This window comes from Aquarana catesbeiana, linkage group LG04 (genome assembly GCF_042186555.1).
Source record: "Aquarana catesbeiana isolate 2022-GZ linkage group LG04, ASM4218655v1, whole genome shotgun sequence".
NCBI classification, from domain to species: domain Eukaryota; kingdom Metazoa; phylum Chordata; class Amphibia; order Anura; family Ranidae; genus Aquarana; species Aquarana catesbeiana.
This window is the reverse complement of record NC_133327.1, coordinates 616,998,853-617,024,326: the sequence shown is the minus strand read 5'-3', so window position 1 is coordinate 617,024,326 and position 25,474 is coordinate 616,998,853. Positions and strand designations below refer to the sequence as shown.

Here is a 25,474-nt window from a genome sequence, read left to right as displayed (position 1 = left end):
TTTCCTGCTACTTCCCTTGTTCATTTATTAAAGCATTGGAAAACCTACTCAAGTGTTTGGTGCTTATATCGTCCGGAGGTAAACTCAACGGAACCCTAGACCTGGTGCCGGTGAAACAGAGGTATCGAGAGTGAAGGTAACAAGCCCGCTTAAACCAGCAGCTCCACCGAGAGTTATTGCTACATGTGGGGGCGTCGTCCGGGATTTGTTAGCCATCAATTCTCGCAACCTGGAGAGGTGTTTCACCGGGAGTTTACGGTGGGAGCAGGACTTTGTCATTTTCTCAGGAGAAGAAGAGGTTTAAAGTTGGAGGACTTTATTTCTGAGTGTGTAGGCGGCGGGCGTCAGTAAAAGCCTGGGAGCTACGTGATCAGAAGAACAAGTGGGAGGAGTCTACCCTACTTGATACCGCGTGGGACGCGTGTATGTGTTTGGCGCCAAAGAAGAAGAGAGGCTTCGTGATCGTGCTGAGAAGATCAGAGTGTGGCCATGTCTTTTTCGGCGATGCAGTCAATTATGGGACCAAGAATGTTCCCTGCGAGCACCGTGTCGAGTACGGTGTCGACCGGAACCCTGCTTACAGATACCGGTATTCGTCTGAAGCTGCAGGGGAGGTTTGTTCTCTATACCGTCGGAGATATCGAAGGGCTGGGCATGATTTGCCACAAATGTGAAGGACTGGCTGTGCATCTTCGTCCATTTGGTCGCTGCCCGCAATGTAGAGAATATTTGTTTGTGGTGGAGTAACCTACCATGTCACCCCATGCTTATCGTATGGACTGGGCTACAGGTATCGCCACAGTAGAAGCTGCTACTTCTGCTGGAAGAGAACGGCAGGCCATGACTTTGCCTGTTGTTACCGAGAATGTTCCAGAGAGAGACACTGCTGTTACCGATTCATCAGCGGACATTACTTTGATTTCCGCATCCACTACATCTATCCCTGTTGTACCTGTCCAGAAGAAGGTGGGATATGTGAAGGACATCCCGCGGCCGTGGTCGAGGCCTACCCCAGAGACTACCCAAACCGGATCCAACAAAGTCCATGACTGGAACGGGTGAGAAATTGTTGGGGAATGTATCTGGGACTGTAAATAGATATCTGCCAGCAGAAGAACTGGGAGATTCAGAGATAGAATCCATGTCGGATCTCTCCGGTGATGATGACCTATTTGAGACTATGTCACAAGAGTTGTTATGGGCCCAAGGTGAGGATGTCGTCTCTGCTATGACTTTCCCTGAATGGACAGCCCTGAGTTCTGGGAAGACATCATCCTGTGTGGAGCCATACAGCACTGTAAATGAGACATTGTCAAAAGTTACAAGTTCACTTCAGACACCGGCTGGGTCTATGGTGAGCAAGTCATTGGATTCTTGTGTGCCTCCTGGTATGGGGAAAAATAGATCCTTACTGAAACTTGCACGTTTGCAGAGAATGTTGAACAAGCGTGTAGCTACGGAGTATGGTTTGGAGTTCCCATATGTACCTCAGGACATAATGCAAGTTATTGAAGTTAACCGGGAGCTTTGGTACAGTGAAGCTGTTTAGGACTATTTGTCTGTGCCTAAGCCTTTCCGGAAAACTGGTTGTTCCGTTGCTATGGATGAACGTTTCAGTGGATGTTTTATGCACTGGAATTATGGTCGGCACATTCATGCTGACAAAGTGGTCATTTGCAGACCCGGAAAAGATGACGTTGTATATTTCATCACTACAGTGGATAAACTGGGAAAAACACTGACATTGCCAGATCCCCGGTTTTATTGGTAATTATGGGCAAAAGAACTTTGGGGTAGTTAGTTAGTGTCAATGCATAGAGATCTTCGTGGTCAAGATCTGAATACTTATCTCAGTGTTTCATATCCAAAGACTTCTTTTTCCTTTGCGGATTTCCTTCATTTAAGAAAAATTGTGTATATATAGGGATGGACTCCTAAAGATTATTCTGATGTAGATAATGGGAAGAGAGTTTCATTTTTTCAAATGAGACTTTGCTCCTGAAACTGTATAGGTCGCATGTGTGTTTAATATGTTTTCCTTTTCAGGAACCATTTGATCTCCTATCAAGCTGTTAGGCTTTTCAGCTAAAATAGATAGTGAGGTTATGTACAGTCATAGGATGGTTTTGTTTGCGGATGTGAACATAATGTTTTACAAATGTTAATCTTATAATGTCTTTCTACTGTTTTTCTTTCTTCTTTAACTAAATCCAAGTTTTAAGCTCAAATACCTACTCTCAGGCTTGGGAGTTATTGTTTTGTGACAGACGCTGAGGACAATGTCTATTGTACTGGGGGGAGTATGTAGCGCTGGTAGATTTTTTTATCTACTGCTGATAGGTAAATTTAGTGTGTCGCTTATTATAGGAAGTTAGATTTGCCTCTGTTCCAGCTTGGCTGAGGTGCATGTAGTTCCACATTGTGAAAGTGGGTGTCGTTGTCACCATCGGCAAGTGTTGGAAAAGCAACGTGTTGAAGCGGATGAGTGCTCCTTTGTCCCGGAGATAACTCGGTGGAGGTGGTCCTCCGAGTTGCATTCTGGGAGAGGGTATTTATGGGCAGACGCATAGGCGTGCCCACGGGGTGTGCCGGGTGTGCCCAGGCACACCCTAATCATCCCTGTGCTCTCATTGCCTAGTTGTGACTGCTGTGAGTAGTTGTGGCTACTGCTCATGTCACAGTTGTCACCACTGGCCTGGGTTGGTCCTGGCAAGAAAAAACATTTTGTTTGCTGCACTGCAGGGACTAGGTAGTCGCCGGGACCTCAGCTGCGGCGAAGCGATCCAGCCGCATTTGCCGATGGGTCTTCTATAGTTCCGGCAGCGCAGGTCCCGCAGGCGGCGGAGTGATATACATCTGCACTCCGCCCCCCCTCCGGCCTCCTCTCTCTCTGTTCCCTTAGAAGAAGCAGCGGACTCAGCGGAGCCTGGAATCGGATAGCGGCATGTGGGTGGCTCAGTGAGGTGAGCAGTGGCAGTGAGACAGCACTGAGCACTGCAGGAAAGGGCAGCCACACGATGGACCAAAAACAGAAAAGGCAACTCGATATGAACCCTGTCCCTACCAGCAAAAAAGTAAGTGTGCATTTTTATTATATATATATATATATATATATATATATATATATATATACACACACACTTACTTTTTTGCTGACAAGCCAGGCAGGGTTCATATTGATTTGAATTGTATATGTAATGTGTATATATATACATACATACATACGTGTGTGTGTGTATATATATATATATATATATATATATATATATATATATATATAAATATGTGAGAAAAGTTGCTCCACTAGTGACACAAAAAAATTACTAGAAAATAGCAGCTAGCATCAACAATATGACAAATTGCTTATAGAATAAGTAATAAAAAATGCAGCGCTAAGGGAATACAAACACCCCCACGGATCACCTTAGGGATGAGTATTCAACTGGGGATAATAAGTGATGAGAAATATTACAAATGTACAAAAATACATTAAAAGTGTCAAGTGCATAAATGATGATGGGTGAACTCGTGTACATGACACAGGCAAGTACCTATTGTACATAAAGTCATATGACACAGCCCTGAGTATTCATTCCCTCTGTTGTTTTTGATGCACATCCCAGATTGCCGTGTGTGGAAGTAGTTTCCCATATTATATATCTTTCATCACCAGAAAGAATATTATGCACTGCCTCCTCCAATAGACTATATATCTCTACATAGAGGAGTTTGGGGATTTGTTTTCTTGTTTATCACAGGCCTATTATCATCTGGATCAGCCTGTGTGTATGTATATATATATATATATATATATATATATATATATATATATATATATTTATATATATATTTATGGTCGGAGCCCTATGTCCGATATGGACATAGATAACACTTATAGTAAAGATAAGACTTACCATCGGAAATAGACCTAAAAGTGTGGACTTACCATATGAAATGGACCTGAAAGTGTGCCTTGGTCTAATGGCCGGTATGCCAAAATAAGGGGGAATACCCTGGTTTAAGAAATGATTATTCTGTAAGAGAAATGAATGAAATGAATAGTTGAGAAATGCTATGAAATGGGGATGGGAGGGTGGGTATCGCGCACAGGAAACCGACAAGCACCACAGGTGAGCGGGCTGCTTAAATACCCCCCGGGCTCCTCCCATAAATTCAGGCCACCATACTGGCCTTCCTACTTATGGTCGGAGCCCTATGTCCGATATGGACATAGATAACACTTATAGTAAAGATAAGACTTACCATCGGAAATAGACCTAAAAGTGTGGACTTACCATATGAAATGGACCTGAAAGTGTGCCTTGGTCTAATGGCCGGTATGCCAAAATAAGGGGGCAAAAACATTCAGGTAGGGTTATAATTTTATTGGTTTTCAGTTATTTATTGAGCCAATTTGGAGAATGCCTGTGCCATCTCTGTTTGTGGATTGGGGATGTACCGGGCGAAGCAGGCTGATTTCCACCTGCCTAGTCTTTTGATGATGTGATCTGGCACCCCGTGGCGGGACGCCGCGGAGGCTGCTCCGATACGGAAAGAGTGTCCGGAATACTGACTAGGGTTAAGGTGAAGATTGCGGAGAAGTATCCTTATGTGACTCACAAACTGAGAGGCGTTTAAGGGTTTGACTGGGAATGGTAGAAGGGGACTGCTGTCTGGTTGCTCAGGCAGGAGAGATAGGAGTCGATTGAGTACAGCGACTGGACACCAGCTGTTGTTGGTTCTGTAGAGGTGGATGTTCACTCCCGAGCCCGTTTGCTGGGTTTTAGAGACCTCGAGGTGCAGGATAAAGTGGTCTTGGTGTCGAAGCAAGTGTCGTCTGCATAGTACTTGGTCTGTGGGTTTGTTAGAGGTGAATTCGCCAGGCCGCAAGAACCCATAGTAAGCTAAATATATGGCTGCTTGTAAGACCGTGCTGGGGAGCAGACCGAATGGCGATGTAGCCAAAATATTTGACATGTCCCTAAAGATGGGCCCTGTAATGGGCAAGCGCTTAGTGCTGATGACTGGTTGTTGTTTCTGTATTCCCCTTAGGATGGCTCGTATAGCGTGAGATGAGAACAGTGACGATTTCGTCGGGTCTTTAAGTGCCATGAAATGTTGAATGCCGGCTAGGTATAACCGGATGGTGTTGTAGGATAAGGCCAGCTGCGTGTGGCAGTGTGCCGTGAAGGCCAGTACCTGTTTGATATCTGTTGGTTCTTTGCGGCAGGACGTGAGGAATTTATTAAAAGCCTTCCAAGCTGTCTGGTAGGCTTTGAGTGTGTTGCGGGAGAGGGAATTATTTATGAGTTGCGTAGCTCCGTGTAGATGTTGAACTAGTCCAGGGTCAGTTGTGACCAGACGGGGATAGGGGCCGACATTGGATCGGCATCGGGAACCTGTTTGAAAAAGGAGGGATAATTGAAACGTGATAGTGCGTCAGCTGCTGAGTTGTATCTGCCGGGTATAAATTCACAGTGTATGTTGAACTGATGTTGTAAAGACAGTTGTACCAACCTGCGCAGGAAGGACATGACTGCTAGGGACTTGGACCTGCCTCTGTTGATGATGTCTGCCGTGGCTTGGTTGTCGGTGGTGAAGACTACGGTTTGTCCTGTCCAGTGGTGGCCCCAGAGTTGTGCGGCTGCCACTATGGGATAAAGCTCAAAGAGGGCAGATGTTTGGGAAAAGCCGGGTATCGACAGTATCTGTTGAGGCCAGGGTCCTGAAAACCAATGATGGCCAAAAATTGCCGCGAAACCTGTGGAGGCTGCAGCGTCAGTCACCACCTGGGGTGAATGGATCGAAACCATAGGTATAAATAGAGATATGCCATTCCAGGCGGACAAGAATTCCTCCCACATTGATAGGTCCGCTATAGCTGCGGAGTCTAATTTCAAAATCTGATCAGGGTCTTGAGTTTCTGACAGAAATCTAAGCAGGCGTGATACAAATGTGCGGCCTTGTGGGATAATTCGCATAGCGAAGTTGAGCATACCCAGGAGAGACTGCAACTGTTTTTTGGTACAGCCCTTGGTGTGTGTAAAGTCGTGAAGGACTGCCCTAATGCGTGTTAATTTGTCAGGGGGGAGACTGGCCTGCATTGCGCAGGTATCCAAGCTGACCCCGAGAAAGGTGATGATGTTTGCTGGACCATCGACTTTGTGCTCGGCGATAGGAACATTGAGGTTTCCAAAAATTGCTCTAAGTTTGTCGAGATCTCCTGGGGGCTTGTTGGGCGGTTCTATCAGTAGGAAGTCATCCAGGTAATGGATGACTTCATGGCATTGAGCCTTGTGTAAAAGTATCCAAACGAGGGACTGTGCGAACGTGTCGAAGAGCCACGGGCTACTCTTCGAACCGAAGGTGAGTTTCGTGGCAAAATAATACGCTTCCTTCCATTTGATGCCGTGCCAGCACCAAAGGGATGGGTGGATGGGCAGGAGCTTGAAAGCATCCGAGATGTCGGCTTTGGAGAGCCAGGCACCTGTGCCTGCTTTGATGATCGCTTGTATTGCCATGTCAACGGAGGAATATTTTAGGGAAAACTCTTCGGAGGGGATCAGGGAATTGAGACTGGGTATGTGCGAAGAATGAGGCGCAGACAAGTCGTACACCAAACGCAATTTATTAGAGAATTTGCCCTTGACAAGCCCAATAGGGCTGACTCTCCATGTGCTGAAAGGGGGGCAAGTGAAAGGGCCTATTACGTAGTCTCGATCTACCTCTGCCTGTAAGAGCTGATCTATGGCCTGTTCGTCGATGGCTGCCGAACGAAGATTGGCGCATTCGTGAGTATTGTGGGGCAGTGCAATGAGGCCGGTGTGAAAGCCTACTGTGAAGCCTTGGATAAGGTAGGTGGCCAGGGAAGGGGTGGGGTGTGAAGTGAGATACAGTCCTAACCATAAGATGTTGATTCGGCTTAGTCATGCCCTCTTGTGTTGCTTGACTTCACACAAATTCCTAGGGTGTGCTCTTTGGCATAAAGTGCAGATGTGAAGTAGACGGCATTGGCTGAAGTTGCAGGACCCATAATTGAAGTTGTTACAGATGGCTGCCCCTCCCACGGTTCGGACTGGGCGTCCGAGTTTGTCCACCTGAGGCGTTGGTTCAGGGATCGACTGGCCCTGTACTGTACCTGAGGTAGAGGGGAACTCGAAGGGCCGTCTGATCGCCGTATTGGCGCACCAGGTGGCAGTGTGGGTGGAAGACTGGCAAATTGCACACAGAGGTGAGCGTAAGCCGGCAAAGTGGCGGCAGAAGAGCTCTGTGTCCATGAGACTCCAATCTGTCGTGATCTGGAATTGTGAGAATCTGGCGGCGGCCTTGGCTGAGAAGGAACGATGATAATCGTAGAAGGCGAAACCTCCATACTTGTGGCCCAAGTCTACCACAGTATGGAGGTATAAGTCCAGCTCTTCCCGCCTGCTAGGGGTGGCTGAGCACAAGACATCTCTGAGCATGCCAAAGGCCAGGGTAAATTCAGGGACTGATAGCTTGCGGTTCAGCCTGGGGTCTTTGGCTTTAAGGACCACCGATATGTCGCCCCAGGAGTAGGCCTTATTTTCTGCCAAATCATGCACGGAGATAAGGAGAGAGGCCAGGTTGACGTCCTTGCCGTCCAAAATGTCCTTCCTGATACTGGTTGGGACCAGGTGGGAGGGGTAGACAATGGCGCTTGAGCCTGAGGTACCTGTAGGAAGAGGTGTCAAGGTCTGAGTTGCAGTTGGGTCGGGGACAGCCGTGGCCGGTCGGGCCTCCAGAAGTGCCACCCTGGCTTGGACGTCTGCAACTGAGGTGGATAGAGATGACACCATCGTGTGTAATTGTGAGATGGCCGATGATATGGACTGGAGGGACGCCTGTTGGGTACTGGGTCCTGCTGCTGGTGGGGGGAAGAGGAGTTTGAAGAGCTCGCCTTTCCTCGCTGTGGCGGGGAAGGGGACACCTCTGCGTCTGAGCTCTGCCGTCAGTTTGGGGATAGTCCATCCCCTGAGGGATTGCACGCTGCCGCTTTCTGAGACCGGAGTAGGTGATAGAGGGGCCGTGAAGTCTTCACTGCCGGCCTGGGACATGGTTGCTCTGATGAGGATCTCTCGAGCTTTATTTCCTGGTTGACTGTAACCTATTGGGGGTGAGATGAATTTCAAGTTTTTCTTTGATCCGCTGAGTCATACTTACCCGACTTATTCTCCCTCTTTTTTTTTTTTTTTTTTTTACCTGGGGGGATATCGTCCAACCTGGTGCAGGGTGGACCTACTGAACTTTGACTGACCTGAGGAAGATGAAAGGTGACAATTCGTGAAGGGATTGCTAAGTAACTTGAAGCCATGATTTGTATGGTGCTTGCAATTTTGTGACAATGAAATGATTCGAAATGTTTTGCCTTGATTGTGAAATGAATGAACTGCATGACAGAGGTGCGGCCTGGTCGTGTCACGATTTGTTCGACCGTGGACCGGGCTCTGGAGCGTGTATTGGAATGAGGCAACTGAAAATATTGGTGCTCCTGGGACGAATCGGTGTTTGTTTGATGCATCTGGATTCGAATAGGAGTGCAGTATTAAATGAAATGAGAGAAATGATTGTTTTGACCGAGGCTCGAATTGGTTGTGCCGTGTTAGCGACTGGCAACTAACCGAGCTCTGGTGTAGGTATGAAATGTGATCGGAACCAGTGATGCATGCCGTGACGAATGGTGCGCCTCAGATGCGACTGGTTCCGAAACGGTGATGCGTTGTGGGAGTGAAATGGTAGAAATTGCATGACAGAGATATGGGTCAATCCCCCGATGTCTACGATTTAGCTATGATCCGGACTCTGGAGCATGTATCAGAAATGTGGCCAATCCTGGGCACGCCGAGACGAATCGGTGCATTTTCATGCGACTGAATTCCTGTCGGAACGTGATACGTGGGACTGAAATGATAACCATGACAGAGGCACAAATGACCGATAACGTACCTCTGGAGCATGTATAGAAATGAGGCCAATCCTGGGGCACGCCGGGATGAATCGGTGCATTTTCATGCGACTAAATTCATGTCGGAACGTGATGCATGGAAATGAAATGATAACCATGACAGAGGTACAATTGACTGATAAACGTAACTCTGGAGCATGTATAGAAATGAGGCCAATCCTGGGGCACGCCGAGACGAATCGGTGCATTTTTCATGCGACTGAATTCATGTCGGGACGTGATACATGGAAATGAAATGATAACCATGACAGAGGTACAATTGACTGATAACGTAACTCTGGAGCATGTATAGAAATGAGGCCAATCCTGGGGCACGCCGAGACGAATTGGTGCATTTTTCATGCGACTGAATTCATGTCGGGACGTGATACATGGAAATGAAATGATAACCATGACAGAGGTACAATTGACTGATAAACGTAACTCTGGAGCATGTATAGAAATGAGGCCAATCCTGGGGCACGCCGAGATGAATCGGTGCGCATTTTTTTTTTTTTTTTTTCATGCGACTGAATTCATGTCGGAACGTGATACGTGGAAATGAAATGATAACCATGGCAGAGGTACAATTGACTGACAATAACGTAACTCTGGTGCATGTATAGAAATGAGGCCGTAATAACTGGGGCACACCGGAACGAATCGGCGCACCTTTGGTGCGACTGGATTCGAATCGGAGCGCGGTAAGTGACTGAAATGAGAAATGATTTGAAATGTCAGAAATGAGTTTAGAAATGTTTCAGAAATGAGAAATGGTTGGTATCGAACTGACTTGATAAATTGCAATTTGCGACTCGCTATGGCTGTCTACCGACGCATATACATATTTTTTTTTTTTTTGAATACCGACATGCTAGAAATGAAGCGACGTCTGCGTCGCGGTGCTGTCGAAAGGGTAACATATCGAACGTACGAGCGATATACATTGCAGTTGTGAAATGCGAGTGAAACGAAAATTTGAAATCACGGTTTAGTGACATGATATGAAAACGAAAAGTCCGACGGGACCTTACCTGCGACAGCCAAGCCAGACGCGTGGTACAAAATACGAACGAAAAATGCGAACTTCGAAGGTTTTGAGAACGGAATATCGAATACGGGAACTTGCGAGGCAAGAACTTGCGGACGTTGGTATATCGAATAGTCGGCCTAGTGACGTATATCGCGCACAGGAAACCGACAAGCACCACAGGTGAGCGGGCTGCTTAAATACCCCCCGGGCTCCTCCCATAAATTCAGGCCACCATACTGGCCTTCCTACATATATATATATATATATATATATATATATATATATATATATATATATATATATATATATATATATATACACACACAGACGCACGTGTGTTTGAGCTTTGGTTTGAGGTGCACACCCTAATGCAATAGGCTGCGCACGCCTATGGGCAGACGCCATGTTTTAGGGTTCGTCTTCAGCCACCTGCTGGCCCTCCTGGCCGACAGGTATGCACTAGGAATACCACCTTGTGGTCCTCCGTTCCGGAGGCCCACGTCGCTGCGGCATGTGGGTGGGCCCAGAAGCCTGTCTGGGGCCTACCACAGCAGCAGAGGAATGGTCCTGGGCTGTCTATCCTGAGTGAAGAAGCTGGACAACCGAGAAGATCCCAGGGGAGGACCCGTCATGGAAGGATCATGCAGAGTGCTGGTCTGGAGAGGGGCCTAGTGACTCAGTTGGAGGATGCATTCCGAAGTAATCTTACAGTATAGTACTGCCGGGTTGGCTTAAAGGTTCAAGTACTGTATCTGACATTCATCACAAACCAATACATCCTGTGGCAGAGGATCGTACGGGTTTTATTCCAAACAAGTCTGTGGCAGAGACTTTTGTTCGTGCTACGTGCTGGCTGCTAGGCAAGTGAGAGATGTCTATCCAGGCGGGCAAAGATTGAATCCTATAAAAAGGGGAGACTATTCAATTGCAAGTATTCAATTGCAAAGAATGTTCTGAAGAATACTACAGAAAGGTATTTGAGCTTCCCTGCAGCTTTCCTTCTACCTCTTTCCTGCTACTTCCCTTATTCATTTATTAAAGCATTGGAAAACCTACTCAATGTTTGGTGCTTATATCGTCCGGAGGTAAACTCAACGGAACCCTAGACCCGGTGCCGGTGAAACAGAGGTATCGAGAGTGAAGGTAACAAGCCCGCTTAAACCAGCAGCTCCCCCGAGAGTTATTGCTACATGTGCAAAGCTGGTAGAGGCATTGAAAGGTGGTTCTACAAAGTATTGACTCAGGAGGGCTGAATACAAATGCACGCCACACTTTTCAGATATTTATTTGTTTACAATTTTGAAAACCATTTATCATTTTCCTTCCACTTGACAGTTATGTGCCACTTTGTGTTTTGGTTTATCACATAAAATCCCAATAAACTACATTTACATTTTTGGTTGTAACATGACAAAATGTGGGAAATTTCAAGGGGTAGGAATACTTTTTCAAGGCACTGTATAAGATCAAAAGTGGTAGCAGCTAGCAAATCCATAAGGGTCCATTTACATTTTTTGCAGTGCATTAACACGTTATGTTGCGTGTCAGCATGTTTTTTTATTGAAAATATTGGGCTGCCAATGCACCAACACGTTCCAAAAATCACATGCAACATTGGTAACATAACATACCTCTATGCACTATGATGTGTTGTGGCACACTGCAGCACATGTGCGTTACTTTAATACATTGGAATGCCTTTCAAAAAGAATGCCAGTGCAATGCAGCAGGCTTTTTCCCTTTATTTGCACTTGGTAACCATGCCAGTAACACATTTTCTGTTTTAGGGTTACAACACTCACACATTCTACTGTATCTATAGAGGAGCAGTACTGTCACTGTAGGAAATGATACAATACCTCCCCCTCTCTTCATCTCCATAACATAAGAGGGAGGTGTTGTGTGGTCCACAGAGATAGCTGGGAGCAGCACAGGCAGTGCGAACAAGATTCTGTTAGCTAACAAGGTATTTTTTGCATTTATCGAAGATATGTGGGTGCAGCTTATTGCATTGGGGTGTGCACCCCAAAACTCAAACACAGAACAACAGAGGCAGTGGCTAGGAGTGTATACATGGCACGGCTGCTATGCTATGCTTCTGTAGCACCCTCTAGCATTGTGTGCTAGGTATACATAGTTGTAAGCTGTAGTGTAGGTTCATTTGGTCTGGCTGAGAGCCAAGCTGGGTTGAATTTGGGTCAGGGATGAGTGACTCAGGGAGGCTGGATGACTCATCAAGCAGGATCTCTGGTACCTCCTCCTAACTGCTGAAACATTAGAGAAGCTTCCATAAGAATGGGTGGAAGGTTAGGAGGAGCTGCCTGGGGTGGGCACCTCTTAAATAATCTTGGTCATGCCAGTAAGAGGAGTTGGGTGGAAGATCGAGATGAAGTGCTGAGGTGGCTGTCGGTGGCCCTTGAGGGTGCCCCCTAGTCTGGGGGGGGGTGAACTCGGGCCTGGGGCTTGGGTGCTGGAGGGACCCTCTACAACACAAGGAGGACTCATTTTTCTGGAGGCACAGGAGCAGGTGTGAGGACAGCGGGAGAGAGTCAGCAGGTCCAGGAGGTCTCCAGGAGAAGTCAGCCAGGTGGGCTGGTGAGTGTGTCATTCTGGGAGGACTGAGGAGAAGATAGCCAGGTGAGCTAAATAAAGGGGCAGGCAGGCTGGCAGTGCCTGAAAAGGTGGTGCTGGGATCGGTGGCCACAGGGATGTAAGCTGGACACTGTATATTTCTACAAAACCCAAGGGGCCAGGGGTCTTTGCCTGTAAAGGGCTTTTCCTCCAAAATCTGATTGATGCTTTTTTATCAGATTAACTAGTTAATGCCAGTGCCAGTTAGGATTTCTGAAAGCAAGTGTACATAGGAAAGTTGTCCCTGAAGAGTTGTTGTATATCAAGTGGGCATCCCATAATACCCTACTCCCCATTCAAGTTTTAGCCCATCAATAAAAACACAAAAACAAGCACTGGACTGTTTTCTGACTCTGGGAGCCTTTGAAAATTCAGTGTGCCTGGCTGTGCAGGGTGGAGGATCCCATTTTACTTGTAGCTCCTACGTGGGGTGCTCTACACTTCACAGCCATGGCAGAAATTATAGAGCGCAAAACACATGTGAACAAGTCCTTACATTTTTTTCATTATTTTTTAGAATTGTAATATTTATTTATTCTTTACCTTTATTAACTGCCCTGTTGGGGGAGCTTTGTTGAAAAATCAGGAGTCTAAACAGACCCCTAAAGTCTCACGTTCAGGACTGAGAAAGAGACTGAGGACATAGATTCAGGGGAAGTGCTCTGAGGCTTGCTGTTAATTCACAAACTGAAGAATAGTAAACACAGTCTACTACCTTTCACTGATGAATGGACACAGGAGTGATCGGCATTGATCGCTCACTGTGTACATTCAGAAAAAGAAGGGGCCGGTAAATGACTTATTTATCGGCTCCTTTCTCTGCTCTCCATCCTGAACCATTCCCCTGTGTGCCCACAGCAGATGCCAGCAGGAGAGAAGAGGAGGGAAGCCAGCAACACTGTGGGGGAAAGGGGCACACAGACGGGCCCAAACAGCAGGGGGATTGGGGTGCAGATGCTAGAACTGACCCCCCTGCAGCACAGGGGGGGAGGGAGAGGAATAAAAGCCAGAATCACTTCAAAGTGGAGGAACAAGTCGATCAGTGTTTGCAATAAGGTTGTACAGCCCATTCTCCTGCTCCTCTTTTGAACTGATAGGGCCCAGGTCCAATACAAGAGGGCCAGCTATACTGCCTTATCAACAGCCCTGTTGCACGGGGTGATTAGGGTGTGCCCAAGCACACCCTTGAACAAAATGCTTTAAATGGTATATATAACAAACCAAGTGAGAGCAAATAAGAGTAGCACAACCCCAGGAGGAGCTGCTGGATCGTTTGGGTCCTCTTACCCTGCCCGTTTCAATGGACGTTATTAAAAGGAATAAAGCCCAATGAAAGAAACTGATTAAGGAAACAATTGCAATGCCAGTTCACAGCACAACAACACAATTGGCATAAAGATGACCTGTGCACTCTGTATACTGGCCAGTGGAACAAAATCTATAACCCAGTACTGCTGGCATTGGGGGCTTAATCTTTACGGTGGTCGGTCAATTGCAATAAGACAGACTGAGATGGAAAAGAAGCCATGGAAGTTGGTCCCTGGATCTCAGGCAGTCCCTGGGTGGCCAGCGAAAGGTCTTATCCTTGTCCAACTCTCCCTACAACCCCAAGTGGTGGGGTGGGTCTAAAGTCAGCCTCGGCATGCAGCTAATCCAAAGCCATCCTTTCCCTGTTGATAGGCTTGTCCAAGATGTGGCCATAGCCAATCCAAGACCTTCTTCCTCTCCATTCCTCCCTACACTGTCCATCACTGCAGGGAAGGGGAGCAACAAGCTGCGCAGGGCGGAGAGCAATGTTCTGCTCAGCAGTTTAATATCCATTATCCATGGCCTTGATAGCCATTTTTAATAAATGTTGAGTTTTAATTAAAATGTGTAAATGTTTTAGGCAATTCTATTTTTTTATAACTACATATAGTGTATACAGTGTGTGTATATATGTTTAAACTTATGTCACACTTTCTGTGACCTAATTAGTTTCCCTGGATAATTTAAATATGCCTATTGATTGGTCAGACCCAGCCATTTGTATTATCTTTCTTATGTTGATAATACCGCTTTTGGGAATAGAAGGTATTCAAAGCGCAGACAGAAAAGGTTGGCTTATCGCCAGTAAATGTACATGATTATTTCCTCGTGCTGAAATTAAAGTCAACTTGGTGTATTGCTTATCGCGGTGCTGTTCTAGGGGAAGCAGATAAGGAAAATTGCCTATTTTAGCAGTCATCTTGGCTTTGTTGTTCAGTACAATTAATATTTCACATATCTCATACCGGCACTGTGAATGGGTAAAGCTGGAGTTATGTGGCTAGAGGCAAGTTAAAATTAATTCAGTAGGCAAGTTGATCTGCTAATGTTCAGAAATGTACAGGTTTGTGCATTCATCACATGGTACTGAGGACCTATACTTAGGACTGCTGGATACAGAATGGAGCCGGTGTGTTTCTGTACACCATCAACTTGCCATCAACTAACCTTAACGCATAGCTGCTGAGACTATAGGGATAAATCCAAATAGCTATCTTTTGGGAAAAATTGTTTTGATTCCCATCCCAAGTAATTTTTCCTCTTTTAGGTAGAGACTGGTAGAGTTAAATATACTTTGAAGTCTATGTATTCTTCCCAAGCGACAACTTTCAGCATAACATGTATGGAAAAGACTCTGGTTGCATGAACAATGTAGAATTAATATGCAAAGAATGATTGGTTAAATCCACAAGTGTTTTTCACTACTTTTTGTTCTTTATTTAAAGTGACTTTGTAGAATAATTAATGCAATCATTTACAGGTTGGACAAAATGTTTAGGGTGGTAGATACAGTATGTGTCAACTATCCTGGCAAATAGGATATATTGCCGTTTATACAGTATTTCATCCAATATATGTCCCAGGATCACAGCATCAGCCTTATGTTACATAGTAGGTGAGGTTGAAAAAAGACACACGTCCATCAAGTCCGACCTATGTGTGTAATTTTATGTCAGTATTACATTGTATATCCCTGTATGTTGCGGTCGTTCAGGTGCTTATCTAATAGTTTCTTGAAACTATTGATGCCCCCCGCTGAGACCACCGCCTGTGGAAGGGAATTCCACATCCTTGCCGCTCTTACAGTAAAGAACCCTCTACGTAGTTTAAGGTTAAATCTTTTTTCTTCTAATTTTAATGAGTGGCCACGAGTCTTGTTAAACTCCCTTCTGCGAAAAAGTTTTATCCCTATTGTGGGGTCACCAGTATTGTATTTGTATATTGAAATCATATCCCCTCTCAAGCGTCTCTTCTTCAGAGAGAATAAGTTCAGTGCTCGCAACCTTTCCTCGTAACTAATATCCTCCAGACCCTTTATTAGTCTTGTTGCCCCTCTTTGTACTCGCTCCAGTACATCCTTCCTGAGGACTGATGCCCAGAACTGGACAGCATACTCCAGGTGCGGCCGGACCAAAGTCTTGTAGAGCAGGATAATGATCGTTTTATCTCTGGAGTTGATCCCCATTTTAATGCATGCCAATATTCTGTTTGCTTTGTTGGCAGCAGCTTGGCATTGCATGCCATTGCTGAGCCTATCATCTACTAGGACCCCCAGGTCCTTTTCCATCCTAGATTCCCTCAGAGGTTCTCCCCCCGTGTATAGATTGCATTCCTACTTTTGCCACCCAAATGCATTATTTTACATTTTTCTACATTGAACCTCATTGGCCATGTAGTTGCCCACCACATTAATTTGTTCAGATCTTTTTTCCACATCCTGCATTATCCTGAGTTACTGCTAATCTGCAATAAGTCAAAAAAGCATTAATTGTGAAGACAGACTTTTTTCATAGAGGTATAAACATCAGACAAATAAGGACAGTAAGGTCGCTTTCAGACAGGTGTTGCATTTTAAAGCAAATAAGAAAGAAAACCTGCGCTACCAAGCAAAAATTAATGTGACTGCAGCTGTAACAAAAATCACAAATATCAATGAGGTGAAAAATTTAAATAAAAAGAAAAAAATTTGTGCGCTTGCATTAGATACTTAAATCTATATTCCTGTGTGATTGTCATAAATAGATGAATAAATGAATAAACACCATCAGAGTTAATTTTAAGTGTAAGTGAATAAAAAGTCACTATGCGACACAGCAAATAGCGATATGTAAATCAAATACTAATATTAACCATTCCATACAGATAAATATAGAAAACTTGTGTGCAGAAAACAAGGTTATTCCACCCAAGTGCAAAGTCATAAGTGAAAGAGTTCAAAATTGCGTCATGAGTCGCAAAAAAAAACGCATATCCAAAGTTCATAAGTTGCATTCCTTAGTGTGTATAAAGGAATAAGGGGACGTGAAGGGACCTCCAACCACCAGTGGATCCAAAGGTTGATAACAGATGTATCTTTACCAGAGGCGTTGGACCTCCTTTATAGCAAGGTCTTAGAAGCATACAGATTTAGCCCTCTGCAGGGACAGGAGATGACAGCTCACCACACGACCGGAGATGATTCCGACACTTCCGCGTTGATGTAAACACTCCCTCGTTTTAAACTCGTGGATAAAGAAGGGGAGAAAAAACTCCAATAGTGTAGTAGATAAAAAAGGGAATTTTATTGCCTCAGACAACTAGGCATCATACAAAAACATCCAAAATATAAAAATGCAACTTATGAACTTTGGATGTGCGTTTTTTTTGCGACTCATGACGCAATTTTGAACTCTTTCACTTAAGACTTTGCACTTGGGTGGAATAACCTTGTTTTCTGCACACAAGTTTTCTATATTTATCTGTATGGAATGGTTAATATTAGTATTTGATTTACATATCGCTATTTGCTGTGTCGCATAGCGACTTTTTATTCACTTACACTTAAAATTAACTCTAATGGTGTTTATTCATTTATTCATCTATTTATGACAATCACACAGGAATATAGATTTAAGTATCTAATGCAAGCGCACAAATTTTTTTCTTTTTATTTGCATTTTAAAGCAGACTTATTGCGTATTAACACACCTATGGCGTTAAAAGAGAAGTATTGGATTTTTTTTTTTTTAATCATACTTACCTAGGTGGATGCCGCATCAGTCCGATGCAAAATCTGTCCCACGTCGGCTCTAAGGCTGAAGAACGAACAATCAAACATCCCTGATCGCTCGGTTCTCAGAGCTCCGTGAGCAGAGAGCAGTGACTGTCAGTCACCGGCTGCCCATTGGTCACTGCCCTCTGCTCTGCCTCCCCCCCCCCCCGCGCACTAACTGGAGTGCTGGGCTGTGGACAGGGGCAGGAGCAGCAGGCTCAGGCTCCCAGCAGCTCGCTGAGAGGCTAAGCTCCTGTGATCCACATGAGAAGTACAGCCAAATGAGCTTTGGCTGTACTTCTCCTTTAATGAGCATTTTGGATGTGTTATATGGCATTTATGTTGTGTCAAGCAACACTCTTTAATGTGCACCCTGTGAGATGTGTTTTTTTGTACAAGGCTAAAATGGGAAATGATCACTTTTAATGCTTTGCAACCGCACCTTAAATGTACTGTAAATGCCATAGGAACATACACAGTGCATTTACAGCACGCAACTGGTGCATTTCAATAGACGTGAATGGAGGCAGTTGCGAAGCATCAACACCTGCCAAACTTTGCAGGCAGCATTATTTTTACCTCTCTGCAACGTGAGGCAACGCTAATGCTGCAGTGTGAACACCTCCGTCTGCTCTCTATTTTAACCATTTTGAGTGACATGATAGGCATTTGGAAAATGACCCCTATTTTCAACGCCTGTGTGAAAGAAGCCTAAAGGCCGCATGCACACTGGTCATTTAGCCCAGGCGCATGAGGCTTCTGTGTTTAGGGGCAGACAGAAGGCAACATCCAGCCCAGCTGCTGGCAGCTAGTAAAACTCTATGAGAGGCTGGCAGCTGCTGTGGCTGGATGGGGTGGATTACAGGAAGGTTCAGTTTGAGGTTCAGTATGAGGGTAGTGTTAGGGTTAAGTGTTACTGTTCTGGTTACATGAAGGATCAGTGTTAGAGAGAGTTAGTATTAGGCTTGCATAGAAGATTATTGCTAGTTTAGAGTTTTAATTACAGGAAGGTGCAGAGTGTAATTTTGTGTTTTTTTTTAATGGAGAGGCATTGTTAGGGTTACAAACCGAGTTATTGAGAGAATTAGTCGCCTTCCACGTGGGGTGGACTCTGTCAACCTGCTCAGCGTAGAGTCTGTCCGCTGATCCCAGTGGAGCAGGCAGGTGGCTTGTCTACGTCCGCTCCGCTTATGCAGAACAGACAGAGACACAGCCCGCTGTCCACTTTGGGCGGTTTGGATGTAAACAGGCCGTTAGACAGGTGAGGAATGGATCCCCATTCGTCTGTTGTTAGTGGATAGGATCGGATGTTGGAGGGTGTCTAAGGACACATGTCTGTTGACACCCACCGCTTCATAGAGGGTAATGGATGGTCCCATCGGGTCCACCTAAAAATTGACAGGTGAACTCGATTGGTCCGCTCGTGTGAAAGAGGCCTCACAGTGCAGTTTAGTGCGTTAAAAAAAAATGATAACCACCCCAATTTATCACTAGCTGTAAACAAGGTTTAGTGTGTTTGAGTACAAGGAACTTATGGCACGGCGCCTCTCTCTAAAAAAACTAACATTGCCAATATCTTCCCAGCACTAAAACCCAACATACCATGAAACGTTGTAACTGTCTACTACTACTACTGATATTTGGTATTTTGAAATAAAATAACTAGCATCTTTTTTTCTCTTTTTGCAGTGTGTTAAACAGAACACCTATGCACCTTATCCATGAAATAATACTCGTGGATGACTTCAGCGATAATTGTAAGTTTAACATCTTCATTGCTTCATCTAATAGGCTTAAAACATGCATTGTGGTATGGTACTATAATAGTAAAATAAATATTCTGTTATACCTCCTAGTATTTACAAAAATTCTCAAAGTTTTCACTTTTCTGAAGGCACTGCTAATATTTTGCAAATGCTAATAGCGTTACATAAAATCTAATATTGAAAATGAAGTCCAGATCTGTACAGGAAACACATGACTGATGCAGAGGCTCTGATTATCTATAAAACATTAAACACTTAACCAATTCTCACTTCCAAAATGACCAGACGACACATTTTTATTTGGAGTTGAATGGCCATAGCAGCCTTTTATTACAAACCATTAAACATATAATACAGCCAATGCATAACAAACAAAACCAACCTTAGCTTATTCCAGGTCTTTGAAGGCCTATATACTCACGATTAACCGATTGCCACCCATTCAAAGGCCCCCAGCTGCAATTACACTGGTTTAGGGACAATTAACCACTTACATACTACCAGATACAACCTAATTAATACCCTGATGTTACCACAGTATTGTTAGAAAGGGACACCCATACCTCAGATGGGCCCAACCCACTATTTTCCACAATTATTTAACCAGCACTGCCTTCAAATACCCAATAGACCCCCTGCCTGCTGCTATGACTAGAAAATAAGGTCTAAGGTCTTTGAAGGCCTATATCTTCACCATTAACCGGTTGTATCTGCCACCCAATCAAAGACCCCCAGCCGCAACTACACCGGCTCAGCAACAATTAACCACTTATGTACTAGCATATACAACCTAATTAATACCCCAATGTTACCACCGTATTGCTAGGAAGGGACACTCATACCTCAGTTGGGCCCAACCCACAATTTTCCACAGTTAGGAAGGGACACCCATACCTCAGATGGACCCAATCCATAATTTTCCACAATTCTTTACCCAGCACTGCCTTCAAAGACCCAATAGACCCCCTGCCTGCTGCTATGACAAGAAAATAAAAAGGAGACCAAGAACTTGAATGGCAAGCTAACAACATAAAACCCACTACAAATACCCCAGCACCTTGAGAAAGTAGGAGGCTCCCCCAAACCAAAACAAACAAGGGAGGGAGGGTGGGAGAAAACTGTCTGATGCTGTGATGAGCTCCGCCTGAGCTGTGATATGACCCCCCCCCTCCTTTCTACCCACTACAGACACACCCTCTGCCTTAAACTCTTCAATCTTCTAAGCAGACTGCATAATTCTAAATCACCCAATAATACTCCGCCTCTTCTGCAGGCCCCAGTCATGCTGGCCCTCCTCCTAGTTTCAATCAGCTCATATACTACTGTTGAACTACCCCCGTAGGAGTTACAAATATCAGGTTTCCCCACTACTGCACAGCCAGGCACATAGCATCTTCGACTTGCATCCAGACACAGAAAACAGTCCTTGAACTTGTTTTTGTTGTTTTATTAGGGGATAAAAACTTGTATGGGGATGGGAATTATGGGATGCCCAACTTGACAGTAACAAACAGAACCAGGGACAACTTCCTCTTTATTTACAGCTTCCACTTGATCCTCCTGCACAAAACCTGATCCTTTGCACAGCTCCGCTCTGTTCACTCCTTTAAGAACGAACAGTCTTTTGTTAACCTAGCAACAGCCTCTTACAGGCTAGGAATGCTCAGTCCCTTAGAAGAGTAGCGCATGTGGAGTGAACTGCATCCTGAAACACCTTAAGCTCCCCTGTGGACACTGGTCCTAGCTCTACTTCTTGCAGGAAATGCTAGCCCACCTGGCTGCCACTTCACCAGCGCCTCTGGCTGCTTCTTCCTCCCAATCTACCTGACTGACACATTGCACCAGTCCTCCTGACTGACACACTGGAGATCTCCCAGGGAAATGCTGAAGACTTAAGCACACCAATGTCTTTAATTAAGAGAGACCTGGCAGTCTCTCCCCTAGTCTGTCCCTGCATCGTGCTGATCTACTTACACTGTCCTTTCTTGCTCCTATTGCCTCTCCGGAAAGCCTCCTTCCAATTGCCTTCTGTGGTAGATAGTTCCAGGCCAGCAACCCTAGCTCTGGACTGAGGTAAAACCCCTCCCCAGCTGGGGTCCCTCAAGGGCCACAGACAGTCTTCCTTAGTACTCCATCTCCATCTTTCCCCTGACTCCCTTGCTGGCATGACTCATGTCTATTTAAGGGCTCACTTAGTTCCCTGCCAGGCCCACCGCCTGGGGATTGGCCCCCTAAATATGCAAGACAACCCTTCTAGCTTCCGCCCACTAATTTCTAGAATATTCTCCAACATTCTAGAACCAGGGGCAGGCACCAGAGAGCTGCCTGGATGAGTCATCCAGCCCTGAACTCTAATGAACCCTGACCCAGATTCAATGGCTCAGGCTTAGCCCATGACTCATCCTAGTTCAGTTAGACGCATAGGTGCTCAACCTGTGGCCCTCCAGCTGTTGCGGAACTACAAGTCCCATCAAGGCTTGCACTGCCTCATGGGACTTATAGTTCTGTAACAGCTGGAGGGCCACCGGTTTAGCACCCATGATAGAGTCTGGACTGGCTCAAAAATTAATGAAACAATCTGATATCTATGGTTGAGGGTATTGTCCCAGTTAGGTCAAACTTTCCTTTCTGTGTGAATCCGAGTCACTTTCCTAATCAAATAAATTAGCACAGAAAAGCAAGAATATCTCTCCCTTGATTCCAAAAATGCCAAACAATATCATTGCAGGGGCAGAACAAAGCCTCAGTCATCTGACCAGCTAGAGAGTGATGCATGTAAACAAGTATGCTGAGCAGTGGCTGCCCATCCATTAGGGGCGCAGGGGAACCACCCCCTAATCCATATGCCCGGCCCCTAATCTACATGCAGGGCACTGGACGCATGGATTCCAATGTTTTTTTTTTTTTGGAAGCATGTGATTGAGCTCTATTCCGATCGTGTGTATGCCTCATCGGACTTTTTTTTTTCGAAAAATTCTGACGGACCTAGAAATGGAACATGTTCTAAATATTTCCAACGAAACCAATTCCTATCGGGAAAACCGCTTGTCTGTATGCTTTTCCGACGGACCAAAAACGACGCATGCTCTGAAGCAAGTACGAGACGGAAGCTATTGGCTACTGGCTATATAACTACCTTTTTCTAGTCCTGTCGTACGTGTTGTACGTCACCGCGTTCTGGACGGTCGGACTTTGGTGTGATTGTGTGTACGCAAGACAGTTTCAGCGGAATTCCGTCGGAAAAACCTTCAGAGTTTATTCCGACGGCAAAACCAGTCGTGTGTACAGGGCATAAGGCAGCCTTTCAATAACAGTTTTCTAGAAAAACTGTCAATTGCATTAGTGGTTGAAGTATGGTTAATAAATGCCACCAAACTTTCTGGTTCATGACCATCTTCGGAGTGAATCCAGGGGGACAATGCTTTACAACCGCTTGGTTTTGGTTCTTAAGGTACATTGCAAAAATGTAATGTACCAATCTTACTATTTCTAACTTAGTTGGATGCTTAACCTCCCTGATGGTTTTCCCAAGTATGGCTCGGGGTTAAATTTTAGTCCCATTAGCGGTAACCCCGAGCCACACTCGGGATTACATTGCAGGATCCTGGTGCGGCGTTACTTACCTTGTCCCCAGGATCCTGAGATCCCCCCCCCCCCGCTGTGTCTGCGGGCTGTGTCTCCTCCGAAGCCTCTCTCTGCCAGGCTCCGTTCCCTGCAAGCGTTGCGACTCACGGGGGCGGAGCCTGGTGGCAAATTCAAAAAAATGTACAAACCATAACACACACAGTATTATTATTATTATTATACAGTATTGATATAGCGCCAACAGTTTACGTAGCGCTGTAATCTTACAGATTACAGTACTGTATGAAATTATTTCACATCCCTTTTGTCCCCAGTGCTTTGGCCCATGCCCTGCATGCAGTTTTATGTTATATATACTGTTCTTTCTGCCTGGAAACTGGAGATTGTCCATAGCAACCAAAAAGTGTCCCTTTACATCAAAAGTGGCTTTAGACCAGCTAGAAAACAGCGATAGCAAATTAGAACACTTGGAGAATTGAGCGATAGTGAATCGTGGGGAAATTTATTTTATTATTATTATATTATTATTATTATTATTATTTTTAATTATTTATATTTATTTATTATATTATAATTTATGTTTTTGTGTTTCAAACTTCATCATACCCGGGATATCTACTAGACTCTTGTTTGGACAGATTTAAGTCTGTTATTGTTAAGAATTACAGGCCTACAATATAAAACGCCAAATTTCCATGCAAAATAATTGTACCGCTTTCAGCACCTAAAATCCGAAATAATCATACCGCCAGGGAGGTTAAGAAACTGCTGCAAAGAGATGGGTTGGAGAATGCCTGAAAACGAGGACATAATGGAAGGCTAGAACTAGTTAGATGAAGTTTGGCATGTAACTAGGTGCATTCTGGATTTGGTATAGGTGTCATCTGTGCGGTGCCATTCAATGGGGTTGTTTACCAGGCCTATTCAAATACACATTTGTTAAAATTATAAATATAGTTAATTGTAGCACCCAATCATTGTTCCACTGTCAAATACAACAGCAGTAAACTGTAGTCTAAAATTGGTTGCAATGGATTACTGAACATCATCTGTTGCTCATTTCTGGTTTTATTAAATTAGCCAGGAAAATCTCTGAAATAATAATTTTCTGTAAACTAGCAAACTATCTTTCCCTCCTTTCCTCTGGTCTCCAATATATTTCCTGCTCCGAGCTGGAAAAGGAAAGGTAATAATTGATTACATTTTACAGCTAGAAAAGATCCCGACAATTAGAATTTTTAGCTTCATTTAACCAGTAAAAGATTGCAGGACTATATAGCAAACTCTGACAAATGTTCCTCTGAAGGAAGAGGCTGAAAAATGGATGAGTTTAATAACTTTTAGTTCATTAAATACCTCTTAAGTCTGTGATGAAAAGTCATGAAATTCAATGAACTACTATTATGCCAGTGTTTGAACCACAAGATATTTCTCTGCCTCTTTCTCCATAAGGGAATTGGTAAGGGTACAGGGCCATGTTTATTATATGGTTATGTAGGAGAATATGAATAATATAAAGGGGAACCTAGAACATTATTGACTTAAAGTGGTTATAAAGCTTTGTTTTTTTATAAAAAAATAACAAAAATATCTATATTTACCTGCTTTGCACAGAGCAGCCCCAATCCTCTTCTTCTGGGGTCCCCCGCCGGTGCTCCAGGCTCTTCCTCTTCATTGGGTGCCCCCACACAAAGCTGCTTTCCATTGACACAGACAGTGCGACGCAGCCCTGCCCCCCCACTCCTGTGTCACCACACCGCTGCTAACAATCTGTCCAATGAGAAGAGAGACAGCGGCAGGAGCTGCTGCACTCGTGCACATCACTGGATCGGAATGGGCTTAGGAAGGAAAGAAAATAAGGAAGGGGGGGGGGTCTAGGGAGGAGCTGAAGCACAGAAGGTTTTTCACCCAATTTATAGAAGAATGTATTAACGTAAAAAACCTTAAGGCCTTGGAGCCACTTTAAAGTGGTTGTAAACATCAGACATGAAATATGAACAAAGCATATCCCTCTATAGTGTGTACTTGTCTCAGCTAAAAGCTCTAAAGATTCACTAAAACTTGAGAGTGCAAAATTCAGCTTGTTCATTTAAGCTTTGACAAATATAAACCTGGAAGCTTTTAATGCGGAGCTGTATTGCACTTTCCAGTTTTAGTAAATCAACCCCTGCATGTCATTTTTGCCTACTACTTTGTTTCTCTGCTATCAGCATGAATCACTTCTGAAAAGTTTTCCTGACAAGAGAAAAAAGGTGACAGGGGAGGGAGCTCCAGCTGATTGACATCCTCAGCTATGTTCCTGTGAGCGATGTGAAGGGGGGCGGGTGGGGTGTCCCTTCCCTCCAATCAGCTCTCTCTCTGCAGAGTGTAATTTCAGCTCCCTGTCCCTTTTTTCCTGATAGCTCAGACTAGCTTTATAAATTCTGCACTTTGAGGAG

The 25,474-nt window shown here is 44.7% G+C and overlaps 1 protein-coding gene across 1 annotated transcript in view; it reads left to right on the top strand.

Moving 5' to 3' along the window:
- GALNT14 (polypeptide N-acetylgalactosaminyltransferase 14) overlaps positions 1–25,474 on the top strand; it is a 707,004-nt gene that overhangs the window by 432,527 nt on the left and 249,003 nt on the right. Inside the window, exon 4 of the mRNA XM_073628286.1 lies at positions 19,375–19,442. Coding sequence (XP_073484387.1) covers positions 19,375–19,442 — 68 coding nt within the window. The remainder of the gene's footprint in view (positions 1–19,374; positions 19,443–25,474) is intronic.